The sequence below is a fragment of the Notolabrus celidotus genome, chromosome 18 (genome assembly GCF_009762535.1).
Source record: "Notolabrus celidotus isolate fNotCel1 chromosome 18, fNotCel1.pri, whole genome shotgun sequence".
Classification (NCBI taxonomy): domain Eukaryota; kingdom Metazoa; phylum Chordata; class Actinopteri; order Labriformes; family Labridae; genus Notolabrus; species Notolabrus celidotus.
Genome location: NC_048289.1, coordinates 29,092,798 through 29,106,166, shown reverse-complemented (window position 1 = coordinate 29,106,166; position 13,369 = coordinate 29,092,798). Strand labels below are relative to the sequence as shown.

Sequence of the window (13,369 nt, the reverse complement as noted above, 5' to 3'; positions counted from 1 at the left end):
ATTAAAATATCCTTTGGTGGCACCAGGCGGGACAATGTATGATGCTGTATCCATATTTAGTTCCACCACTAGATCAGATTACAGATATTTAAGGATTGCACCAAGCTGTGAAAAATATATAATAAGAGGTCTTTAAAAAATAGATTCACTTAGATGCAGTCTTTATAGAATACTTTCGCACATGCTCAGTCAGTACCTGCAGCACTGAGTCACAGTGTCTGAGGAGAAGGTGAACATTTGCCGTCCAACTTTTAAAAAAAAAAGTGATGACTTTTTGCAAACATGTCACATTTCTGTTTTTGTCCCTGATAACTGCAAGTCACCATCGTCAAAGGAAACGGATAAGGTTAGTGTGTGTGTGTGTGTGTGTGTGTGTGTGTGTGTGTGTGGTGGTCAAGTCCCTACAGAGCATGCTCAGTCAGCCATGGCACATTTCATCTCCCGGTGTCAGCTGTGTGACCTTGGGTCTCCTGCACTAATCGTTTCTGCTGCTCTTAAACTCTTTCCTTCCTCTTTCTCTCTTTTAATGCTTCCAACCTTTTTTTTTTTTTTTTAACTCTGTTACTCACACTTTTGCCTCTTGACTCACTGTGTCAGTCCTTTCTCTTTCCTTTTCTGACCCTGTTTGCTCTCACAGTCAGAGATGCAGTACAGTCTGATTCCTGGACTGGAGTTTTGCAGCTGATGGAGCCTTTATTTTGCATGCACACATCTTGTTTTGGGTTTTTAATCATGCTGCTCCTTTTAAAAAAACCCATCTAATTACAAAATGTGTTATCCCATCATACACTGTAGGATGTGTTGAAAAGACACATAGCTGAATCTTGGCCCGGTTTGGTCCCAATTACGCAGTCGCCTCTCAAAAATAGAGCAGCAGTGTGAAAATCCCATGTCACACCGCTCGTTGGACGCTTTCTTAAAAAACACCCAATCTCTGTAATTTCGCTTGGGCAGCAGCTTTAGTGCTTAATTAGTTCTGGATGTCTTTCAGCGTATGTCCACCAGGGTTGGCCTACATTCACGAGTAATTCAATTAATGCACAAGCAGGGAGGGATTTCTGCAGAACCAGAGCACTGAGGAACCTTTGGTGCGATAAGTGTGTTTGAAAAAGTGAGAATGAATACATAATCAGGTGGATTTCTCTCTTACTTTGCACACATCCAATCTTTCCTCTCGGTTTCTCTCATACCTCCCCTCCTTCTTTCTTCCCTTCCTCCTCTCCTTTCTTACCTCATGGGTCAGGACGTTGACTCTCTGCTGCAGGTTGCCATTTTCTGAGTGCAGCAGCGCCGTCTCTTTGCTCTCAAAGGAGCAGTAGGAGTTTGTGTTGTCCCCGAACTCGCTGATCATAGGGAACTGCAGCGAAAAACAAGCAAAGAGCATTAAAGAATTAAACGCAGTAGTAAGAAAAAGTCGATGAGAAAGTTTAGAGAACATGAAAACGGCTTATTTATAATTTTGTTTGTTTGCTCATGGATCTGTCTTCTGCTGTATTGTGCAATTTATTTTGATGATTTCACTCTGGGATCATTAAAGATTCATCCGGCGTCAACTACAACTTCTGTTTGGCCCAGATATCACTCAGTGTGTTTTAACTGAAGTCTCTCTACCCCCCCTCTCATGAACTAGATTTCCTTTCTTTGCTAAACTAATCTGTTGGTTTGCTTGGCGAGTCCCTCTGATTGTACTTTCTGATTTCATCCCACACGATGAAATGTGAAGAGACTGTTTGTCTATCCATCAATCTGTAACTGTTTGTCCATCTGTCCGTAATTTATTCACAAAACCCTGAAGAATGACAAATACTTCTTCTTAATTACACCCACTGCCTCATGAATGTGAGCAGGACTGTTCATTTTAAGGGTTGTCATGCCAAACCAGATCTCTGAGACACTTGTTTTCTTATTCAGAGATTAACATCTCTGATGTGGTCTGTTTGAAGTGGTCCAAAAAGATGTTTTATCTTTCTAGTCACTTGAAAAACAAAAATATTTCTTGGGAAAAACATAAAACTTAAGGCTGTTCATTAGCAAAGAGTTCTGATATTTGGAAATATTGCATTAATATATGAGCAGCAGGGAGGCTCCAAAGCAACTCATTTCCTGGTTGTTTGAACCAACAGACTAGTCTAAAGTTAAAGGTGACATATTATGCTCTTTTTCATCAAAATATATTGGTCTAAGAGGTCCCCAAAACATATCTTTAAAGTTTATTGCTCAAAAAAACACTTTGAAATCAGATTTTGGTCTGCCTGTAAACCCCTCTTTTTCAGCCCTGCTCAGAACAGGCTGTTTTCTGTGTCTGTGCCTTTAAATGAGAATGAGCTCTCAGGAAGTGGATGTGGCCTCGGCTGTCCAGCACGTTGATCTAATGTTTACATGTTGGCTGACTATACACGGCTGCTCACAGACCTGCGTTACTTCAACCCTCTGAATCTGATCCAGAATCTGATCCTGATAGAGAGGCGCCTGCAGCAGGACCTTTCTGAAGGATTGGTCACAGATTTAGTGTTTCTTGTTGTTTTATTTGTCAGTATGTCGACGTGTGTCTTGGTACACAGCTACCAACATGTAGCTATGTGGCTATGCTAACTAGCGCTAGCACTTTTCCAGGAAAACTAAAAATCATCCACTAGATCTTCAAATCTGCAGACGTGGGGAGTAAAACCGACCTTTGTGTTTATTAAGACAGCCTACAACTAGCATGCCTCCCTCCTAAGCTCCTTGTTAGCACACATGTGTGCAGGTAATGAAAAACAGAGGAGGGATTCAGTATTATTTTATACAGTCTATGGGCTGAACAAGCTCCGAGCTCTGACTTCCTGTTACAGACCGGATGGCGTTGTGACGTATGAAAAACACTGAAAACTGAAACGGCTCGTTTCAGCACACATTTACAGAAAGGTGGAGAAATCAGAACAGGGGCAGGATGGATTCTTTTCATTTTCGGGGGGGTTTGTAGACATGCCAGGGACGCGCGGCGAGACTACATCTGTCATCTGTGCTTGTTTACATCCAGGTAGTAGAGCGTTACAGCATTATGGAAGTAGTTTTTAACTAGAAATACAGCCCCCTAGAGGTGAGTGGCTGTGCTACATCTTAGACACAGCATATGAATGGCATGCAGGCCTAAAATAACAAAATATTAGCAATTAATTCAAATGGTAAATGGTAAATGGACTGTTACTTATATAGCGCTTTTCTAGTCTGTCTGACCACTGAAAGCGCTTTTACACACTACTCGTCACATTCACCCATTCATACCAATTCACCCACTGATGGTAGAGGCTGCTATGTAGTGACGGACCATCAGCTAATCTCATTCGTACACATTCACACACCTCGGAACAACAGAGGGAGCAATTTCAGGTTCAGTGTCTTGCTCAAGGACACTTCGGCATGTGACCGCAGGAGCTGGAATCGAACCGCCAAACTTCCGATTGTAAGACGACTGACTCTACCTACTGAGCCACAGCCGCCCCAAATGAAGAGTCAAAGGGCATCGACGTTTAACCGTTAAGTGGACTATAAGTGACCCATATCGTGCCATGTGAGCAGGACATTGTATTGCATTTTTTTCAAATAGAATAGCAAGAACGTGTCATTAAATAAGTAATGTCCAAAAATATGATGAAAATGTTTGCCTTTTATTGAATCAGAACATTGGGATCAGAATTTGTCCTGATAACAGCCTCCTCTAGTATAAAAATACTACAGACAGTGTTCTTAAAAGACCAGTATCACACAGAATATAACAATTGTCATGTGTATCAATATTTTCATAGACGAAGAATGTAAATAGGAAACAGTATAATTGCAACTTACTGCTTCACTGCTCCTCATCATTCATGAGAGGCAAACATATTCACAGCCGGGTGAGATATGAAGCAGTAAGAGACCTACAGCTATGATGCAACCGCCCAACATGGAAACTTAAAATATGCAGAAATAATTGCATTATATGCGGCTGCGATCATGCAGATAAAACCGGTTATGTAACAACACTTCTGTAGATTATGTGTCTATGGGCTGTACAGCGTTTACTGTTGTTTTGTAGTTTGCAGTTTGTTGAGTGCTAAACTGCTGTTTGGTGGCAGACTCCAGTGATAGAAAACACACAAGACAAGTTATATAACCGCGTGGTTTAACCTAAATGAACACATTTACATTTAGAGTGCCTCTTGTAAGCGGCAAAGGTTTTTCATTTTCTGTTTGAAGTCATTGCAGCTGATGCAATGTCTATTTGAGGAGCAAACAACCCTTTTCCATTTAGCAGAACACCTCTCTCTGCTCAGTTTAACAGTAAATGTTCTCAACATGGGTGAAGCCCCCAGGGGGCCCGAGAAATTCTCACTCAGCCGAGCATCAGGAACTCTAAACCGGAGAACAACCTCGCTTCAACCCATGTTCAAAGCAGAAGGAAGCACTTCCGTCTGCATCATTACAGCAGCTGTACTCGGGCTTCTTGTGTCTGGAGAGGGCCTGCAGCAATCACAACTTGTCAACAAAAACATTCAAATAATCCAGAATTTACAGCGTGGCCAAATGTCTCAACATATGAGAATAGCAGAAGTCAATATTGATTGATTATCTACAGCTTAAAAAAAGGTACATGCTGTATTTACAGACGCACAGGTGTGACAGCTCCAACTGCAAACAGCCAGCATCCACACCTGCTCTCTGAAAAATCAACACCTGCCTCTCTGGGATTAAGTCCTGAACAAACTATCCCATACAAATAGTCAATACTGATGTGGCAGCCTGCAGCCTGCAGGAACAGCTGCTCTGTGCTAAAAGGATGCAGGATTCCTCCACTGACGTTAAAAAAGGAGGTCCCACTTAAAGCCTGCACTTAAAAGTAATAGATTCAAGATACCTGAGCTTTGCTTTTCTTGCTGCATCATTGTATACAGAGCAAAACTGGAACAACATGGCAGACTTTATCCTTAAAAAACCAACCCCCTAAATACCTCTTAATTTTCTAGAGGTTTTCTAATGCAAGCTGTATTATCAGTAATTGAGTCCTCCTTTCCAAAACACACAGATTGTCAGTGTCATGTTTAAAAGGAGACAGTTTTCAGTGGAGCTCTAGAGACTGCAACACAAATTGCTGTTAGCTTTGGCTTGAGAGTGGACCAAAATAAATGTGGTAAATGGAATAACAGACTTGTCCTCCCGACCAAAATAAACCATCCCAGGAATCAAAATCTCACTGCTTTGTTTGGTGGTGCAGTGTCAAGCTTGCTAGTGGATTTTAGGTATCAGAATCAGAATCAGAATCAGAATCAGCTTTATTCGCCAAGTATGCTTGAACACACAAGGAATTTGACTTTGGTAAACTGTGCTCTCTTTGTACAAGGCATAAGAATAAGAATAAGAATAAGAACTACAATAAAAAATAAAATGAAAATATAATAACAATAACCTTAGCTATAAATACAAAGAAACAACAAATAGCTTGACTAATATGTACAGGCTAAAATAATATGATAAAGTGCAGTGGTGAGTTGCAGAGGTAGTTTTACATTATAAAATAGAAGTTAAATAATACAAAAAATAGAAATATGGAATTCTGCTTGAGAATTGTTGCATTGTATATCTACATGTATATTTACAGAGAGTATTTATCTGACAGGTATGACACTGTTATGGTTTAGTGTTCATCAGAGTGACAGCCTGGGGGAAGAAACTGTTCTTATGGCGGGTTGTTTTGGCGCACAGTGATCTGTAGCGCCTGCCGGAGGGGAGGAGTTTGAAGAATTTGTGTCCAGGGTGTGAGGGGTCAGCGGTAATGCTCCCTGCCCGTTTCCTGGCCCGGGACCGGTACAAGTCCTGGATGGGGGGCAGGTCGACACCGATGATTTTCTCTGCAGTCCTTATAGTCCGCTGCAGTCTGTGTTTGTCTAGTTTGGTTGCAGAGCCAAACCAGACAGTGATGGAGGTACACAGAACAGACTGGATGATGGAGGTGTAGAACATGATCAGCAGCTCCTGGGGCAGGTTGAACTTCCTGAGCTGACGCAGGAAGTACATCCTCTGCTGGGCCTTTTTTCTGATTGTGTCTATGTGGGAGGTCCACCTCAGGTCCCGGGAAATAGTGGATCCCAGGAACCTGAAAGAGTCCACAGTAGACACAGTGCTGTTCAGGATGGTGAGGGGGGGGAGTGGGGAGGGGCTTCTCCTGAAGTCCACTGTCATCTCTACCGTCTTGAGCGGGTTCAGCTCCAGATGGTTCTGACTACACCAGAGAGCCAGCTGTTCCACCTCCTGTCTGTAAGCAGACTCGTCTCCGTCCTGGATGAGACCGATGACGGTGGTGTCATCTGCAAACTTCAGGAGTTTCACCGAGGGGTCTCCTGAGGTGCAGTCATTGGTGTAGAGGGAGAAGAGCAGTGGGGAGAGAACACATCCCTGGGGGGCGCCAGTGCTGATGGTCCGGGTGCTGGATTTGATGCTCCCCAGCCTCACCTGCTGTCTCCTGTCCGTCAGGAAGTTGGTGATCCACTGACAGATGGAGGCCGGCACTGTGAGCTGGGTGAGTTTCTGGTGCAGGATGTCTGGTATGATGGTATTGAACGCAGAGCTGAAGTCCACAAACAGGATCCTAGCGTAGGTCCTGGGGGAGTCCAGGTGATGCAGGATGTAGTTCAGACCCATATTGACTGCATCCTCCACCGACCTGTTTGCCCGATAGGCAAACTGCAGGGGGTCCAGCAGGGGGCCTGTGATGTCTTTCAGGTGGCTCAACACTAGTCTCTCGAAGGACTTCATGACCACAGATGTCAGGGCGACGGGCCTGTAGTCATTGAGTCCTGTGATGGTGGGTTTCTTTGGGACTGGGATGATGGTGGAGCTTTTGAAGCATGAGGGCACTTCACACAGCTCCAGCGATGTGTTGAAGATCTTTGTGAAGATGGGGGCCAGCTGCTCAGCACAGACTCTCAGGCAGGAGGGGGACACGCCGTCTGGTCCTGGAGCCTTCTTGGTCTTTTGTCTCTGGAAGAGCTGGATTACCTCATCTTCACAGATCGTCAGCGCAGGTGGGGGGTCAGAGGGGGGTGGGGAGGGGCTTGTGGGGGGGCCAGGTAAATCAGAGTGTTCGGGTGTGGGGTGTGAAAACCTGCAGTAGAAGCTGTTCAGGTCGTCAGCTAGTCTTTTGTTACCTTCAGGGTGGGGGGAGGGTCTCCTGTAGCTTGTAACTTCACGCAGGCCTCTCCAAACTTCTGAGGGGTCGTTGGCAGAGAAGCTCTGTTTTAACTTCTCAGTGTAGCTCCTCTTAGCTACCTTGATCCCTCTCGTCAGTTTGTTTCTGGCCTGCTTGAACAGGTCCCGGTCCCCACTCCTGTAGGCCTCTTCTTTGGCCTGACGCAGCTTCCTCAGTTGAGGTGTGAACCAGGGCTTATTGTTGTTGTATGTGCAGAAGGTCCTGGTCTGCACACACATGTCCTCACAGAAGTTGATGTATGAAGTCACAGTGTCAGTGAGTTCATTGAGGTTTCCTGATGCAGCTTCAAAAACACTCCAATCAGTGCAATCAAAGCAGGCTTGTAACTCCTGCTTTGACTCCTCCGTCCACTTCTTCACAGTCCTAACTACAGGCTTAGCCGTTTTTAACTTCTGCCTGTAGGTCGGGATGAGATGAATCAGACAGTGATCAGATAGTCCTAAAGCTGCACGGGGGACAGAGCGATATGAGTCCTTTATTACTGTGTAGCAGTGGTCCAGAGTGTTAGACTCCCTGGTGGGACACTTAATATGCTGTCTGTATTTAGGTAGTTCGTGGGTTAAATTTGCTCTGTTAAAATCCCCGAGAATGATGAGCAGAGAGTCAGGATGTTTTTTCTCCACGTCTGTAATCTGGTCAGCCAGGTGCTGTAACGCCTCCGTTACACAGGCCTGAGGTGGGATGTAGACGCCGACCAGAATAAAGGAGGAGAACTCCCGCGGCGAATAGAAGGGTTTGCAGTTTATGAAAAGAGTCTCCAGATTTGGACTGCATGACTTCTTCAACACTGTGGTATCTGTACACCAACCTTCGTTTATGTAGAAACAGATTCCGCCTCCTCTCGCCTTCCCAGAGAGTTCCTTTACGCGGTCCGCTCTGTGGAGCTGAAAGTCCGGTAAGTGCAGCGAGCTGTCTGGGATGTGTTCACTGAGCCAGGTTTCAGTGAAACACAGGGCGGCGGATCTGCAAAAGTCCGTGTTTCTTGAGTTGAGGAGCAGCAGTTCATCCATCTTGTTTGCCAGGGAGCGGACATTCGCCAGGTGAATGGACGGGAGCGCACTGCGTAACCCCCGCTGTCTCAGTCTGACGAGCACGCCTGCTCGCTTGCCCCGGCGCCGGCGTCTCCGGCAAAGACCATAGAGAGCTGCGGCTCCACCAGCAAGAATCTCTGTGTAACTTAAAGGTTCAATGAAAACCGGTGTAAAAAGTTCGGCAGAGGACTGTCCAATGTTAACAAGTTCTTCTCTGGTAAAAGAAACCAGAGAAGCGGAGCATAAAGATACAAAAAAAGAGAAAAACGCAACAAGTACGAGAGAGCGCAGTACCAGGGCGACCGTCCATGGCGCCATCTTGGATCAGAAGATCCAATCAGTGTCAGAGGTTTTTATAAGGGGCAAAATATACAGAAATGTCTTCATCTCCAGTAACTTTGTTGCTATATTTAGCGAGTTTTCAGACCCCTTAAGCAACTCTTTTTCAAAAAAGCGACCAGCGACAAATCTAGTGACTTTTTCTGATGTTAATGGAGACTTTTGGAGACTGACGTGAAAGCATGAATTGATCTTACTCTACTCAACGAGCAGTGGATGCTGCTGTGAGTCCCTCCTAGCTGTATTCAGAGCAGGAGGCGTTCACCCCTCTGCATTCAGACTGCAAATATATCACGCATGTACGAAGACACCGCTGGCTGATCCCGCCTACTGATAGTTAATGTAGATTGTATACAATAAACATCTTGAAAATATTACAGTTGAAAATAATGTTTTACTTTGATTTGTTGTCGGCTCTTAAGTGTAGTTATAAACATATTTAGGGTGTTTTTTAACCTCTTTTTGTCTCTCCCTCAAAGTTGCACATCTCCCCTGCAGCGTCCATTACAATTCAAATTATGCAAATTGAGTGATTACGTCATTCAGCGACTTCTAGAACAGCCAATAGCTACTTTCCTCACTGAGGAGTTGGCAACACTGTTCATCTCTCCAACATAGATCCAGAAAACAGAAAGTAAACATTAGAAAAAAAATTAAGAAAGTAGAAAGAAGCTTCAAGTTTATAGACAAAGTTAGACCGATGCTCTTGGCTGCTAACTGTAAGCTAACGTATCTCAAAGCCGCCTTTCTTCCTGTTAAATGACAAACCAAAGAGGTTTACGTGAATTGAAATTGGAGAAGGTACTTAGCTAGAAATCATTTCCATATAAGAATAGTTTTAAGACTCATAGATCTTACATCAGGCTAGATGTTAGCAATGCTAGCACTGCTAAGCTAGTTTTTGGGTTGGGATTACTTGTAAGCTCATCTTCTCACTACTTCTGCAGAGTTCACCTACTCTTCAAAACAAACAGTATTTTAAACATGACACTTATTTACTTATTTATTGACATGTCCATCTCTTGAACACTCTAGCTTGGCTGCTAGCTGACTTATTGCTAACTCTAGCTAACGTGAATCCTTCATTTTAGTGAATGAAAGAAAGAAAAGAGAGCTCTGATTTGACTCATTAAGAAAGTAATAGGCTGAACATGTTTAAGTGAAGTGTGGACATTTAGGGACCCATGTATGGTGTGATATTAAAAGGTCATGTGGCTTTTAACTGGAGGAAACTAAAAGTTGATTCACGATTGAAGTCTCAAATCTGATTGGAATGAAACAATGATAAGAACAGCTCTTTATTATTAAACTATTAAATATTAAACTAATTCTTTAGCAGTGTGTAATACAGATTATTTGCTTGTTAGGCTTACTGGCAGGAAGGTTTCTGGGGAGAATTGCCATCAAACTAGTTTGATTCATTCGTGAATGTAACCGAAAAAACCCACCAGATTTATTTCACAATATTAAAGTTTAAAAAAAGTTTTTGTCATTATTTTGTTCTGAAAATCTTGAATTGTCTGTAGATTTTTAAAATCAAGCATCATCAATGTTCGTACGCTTTGGCTACAGGCCCTCCAGAATCAAAGTTTCGTGTGCTGCTGTTTAAGCAGACAGACATCACAAAATGTTGCTTCATTATGCTCTACAAGACATGCTGCTGAAACTCTGGATCTTCTCTATTTTTTTTTTTGCAAATATCTTTCTCAGCATGTCAAGTCCCAGAAGCCTCTTTGATAACTTTTGTGTCACTTGAAGCTTTTGTCAAAAACAAGCTACCTCATGTACCCGCAGAGAAATGAGGAGAAAGTGGGCACATTTCCGCTTCCTCGCCCTATAATTCCTGGAATATCTAGAACACCCAAAGACTAATGACAGAAAAAGGGGATTTTTTTTTTGGTCTTTAATCCATCTTTTGTTCTTAATTTCAGCAATTTATCTCCCCCGGCTCTCTACATCATTATCTCCTTTTACTGGCTCATTTCTCCTCCCTGCTCTGTGCTTTTCTTCGCATCCTTCCACTCATTTAACTCCATGTTTCCACTTATTTTTCCACTTTTTTGCTCAATTTGTGTCCTACCACGCTATTCCTTTATGCTCGGTCCCCTGGAATATCTGCCCGCTGGCCCGGACACTGCTTGGAGGCGGATTTCTGCCTCACCTGCTTTCTTATCCGACCGTGAAAGGAGTCTGATTTTCACCAGCAATCAAAAAGGCCTGATAATGCAGAGATGTTTATGATATCACTGACTTAAAGCCAGGCAGCTGATATTCTGCTGTTTATGGTTCGATTCACAGAGCCTTGTTAAACAGATGGGCATTTTGCAGATGTGAAAAGTAATAACTGAAGGACATGACCTTCTGAACTCTGGTTAAACTGGTGAGAAGTCAGAGGGAAACACTGACTGAAGAAGGGATGTAAAGGGCTGCACTATTCTTTTTTCCCAAGTTTTAAATCATGTACAGGAAAAGCAGTGGTTTGTCTGGTTACACTTTACAGCAACTTCCAACATCCTCAGGCTGACCACTACAGAAGCATGCTGCATTCACGAATGTGTTTTGAGTCAGCGCAAAAAAATCTGCAGTAAAATTTGGTTTAGACCAAGCGGCAACCTCTGGCCGCAGGAATTGAAGCCAAATGTTAAAAACTGCAGTTTCTCGAACGTCCACTAGAGGCTGGCTGCAGAAACACAGGAAACCGAGTAACAGCCGTTAGCTACAAGAGCAGCTAACGTAAACTGTGACTCTTGTCCTAAACCTAGCCAAGTAGTTTTTATTTTTGCGGTCAATAATTTTTCCTCTTTATTATTAATCAAGAGTCATATAATGTGAATTTCAAAGACCTAACTGGAGGTTTCTTACAGATTATAACTTACGTGGCTTAACAGACAACACACGCTAGTATTTATGACAGCCCTGCATGTGGTGAACTTCTTCTCTCTTCCTCTTTGTGGTTTGAGAATATACTGTGTATGTATTACACTGTGAATCAAATATGCTAACTAGAGAGTGTTGATTGGCTCCAAGTATTTAGATTAATTCACATGCATGACTCTTGGATCAATAATTAAGAGGTTGTTGACATTGGTAATAGGAAGAAGTTTGGTTATGTGTTGATGGAAAACTACTGGGCTAGGTTTAGGACAAGAGTCACGGTTTACGTTAGCTGCTCGTGTAGCTAACGAATGCTACTCAAACAAGTTTTGTTTAAGCTCTGTAGTTAATGAATACGAAAGACAGCTGACAGTCAAAGTGCCGTCTAAAATGTAAGACATCTCACAAGTAAAATAATAAGACTTTTTGAGATGTTACGACCTTAAATTCTTAAAATCTAATGGAAAACTTGTTGAGATTTTTAAGGGATCCACGAGAACCCTCACCTTGTCATGTTTATTAAACAAGAGCCAATCACTGTGCAGAAAACCTACGCAGGATTTTGTAAACTGGACGACTGTGCTAACTTGAAAAGCGATCCATGGTATTTTTTAAAGGCTCCATTATCTCCTGTGAGTTTGCAGTTTCTGCATCGTGACTTCTTAAACCACCTTAAATTTCAGCGCTGCTCCAGAGTTCAGACTTCAGTAGATATAGCAGAGAGATCTCACAGTTTTAGAGTGTATCCCTCTGCTGGTCTGGGATCAAAGTCCACAGGAGCTTTCTTTCCTTTTATCTCTGAGCACAGCCTCAATAAAAATGGAAAACACAAAGGCTGAGTGGATTGCCCCTTTTCAAAGACCTCAAATAAATCACAGAACACACTGGCTTTATCGTTTCAGGCGCCGCAGTCGTTTTGTCTGGTCCCAACAAGGACAAAAACAAATACAAGAAAATGAATACAAACAAAATCTGAGGATACTTGACTCTGTAAAGGGACTGAAGGTAAAAACGGTTCACCTTGATCTCATAGATCTTGAGTTTCCTCTTGATGCTGGTGTTTTCCCGCTCCAGGCAGGCCAGCCGTGTCTTGATGTCCTGATAGGCGGTGATGAGGGCAAAGTGCGAGGCCGAGTAGACATCGTCGGCGGGCAGGGTGGAGGAGTGCCACGCAACACTGCCGCAGCCATCCTCCTTCAGGCCCCCGGCGTCACCGCCTCCTCCCAGCAGCCCCAGCTCCCCTCCGCCAAACAGAGACTGCATCACTCAGAGCCTCAACCTGAAAGCAGACACACACACACACACACACACACACACAGACAGAGGTTCTCTCATTAATTATTAAACCCCCAAAATAGCCTCCGTTCAATTAAGTGTACCGTCCAAAACGAAAACAGCATTTCATAACTGTAACAGGGGTCGACTGTCAGAGCTTCTGCAGCGCAGCTGAAAAACATCAAGCAGGCAGAAACTCGTAACAAACACTGAAGAACAAAGCAGAATTCAGCTGAGAGCGGTCGGATTTCTGGCACACACGATGTGAAATATTCAAAAGCAAAGTGGGAACAGAGGAAGACTGAGGGACAGAGGTTTCCATGTGAAATCTAAAGATGACTCGGCGGGTTTCCATTTCCTATTACTCATCAATTATCATCACAACCATTTGTTATCATATTGAGAATGTTCATGTGTTTGAGTTTGGGATATGACTTTTACATAAATAAGAGGGTCAGTTTAATGCTTCATCCAGTGACTCAAATGATCACATCGTCGGATTAATATCTGAACGCTGTCCTCTTGAGCTTTTGTTTTGATGTTGTAGTTTGAAGTGTGCAAAAGTCAGCTTGTGGTGGCGTTAAGGGATGATTAATGCATCAATCAGACCAGGACTTTCTCAAAC

The 13,369-nt window shown here is 43.3% G+C and overlaps 1 protein-coding gene across 1 annotated transcript in view; it reads right to left on the bottom strand.

The window, feature by feature from the left end:
* Positions 1-12,748, bottom strand: part of tbkbp1 (TBK1 binding protein 1) — a 59,051-nt gene extending 46,303 nt beyond the window's left edge. Inside the window, exons 1-2 of the mRNA XM_034707168.1 lie at positions 12,490-12,748; positions 1,232-1,357 (exon numbers count right to left, since the gene is read on the bottom strand). Coding sequence (XP_034563059.1) covers positions 1,232-1,357; positions 12,490-12,732 — 369 coding nt within the window. The 5' untranslated portion in view covers positions 12,733-12,748. The remainder of the gene's footprint in view (positions 1-1,231; positions 1,358-12,489) is intronic.
* Between the last annotated feature and the right edge of the window lie 621 nt (positions 12,749-13,369).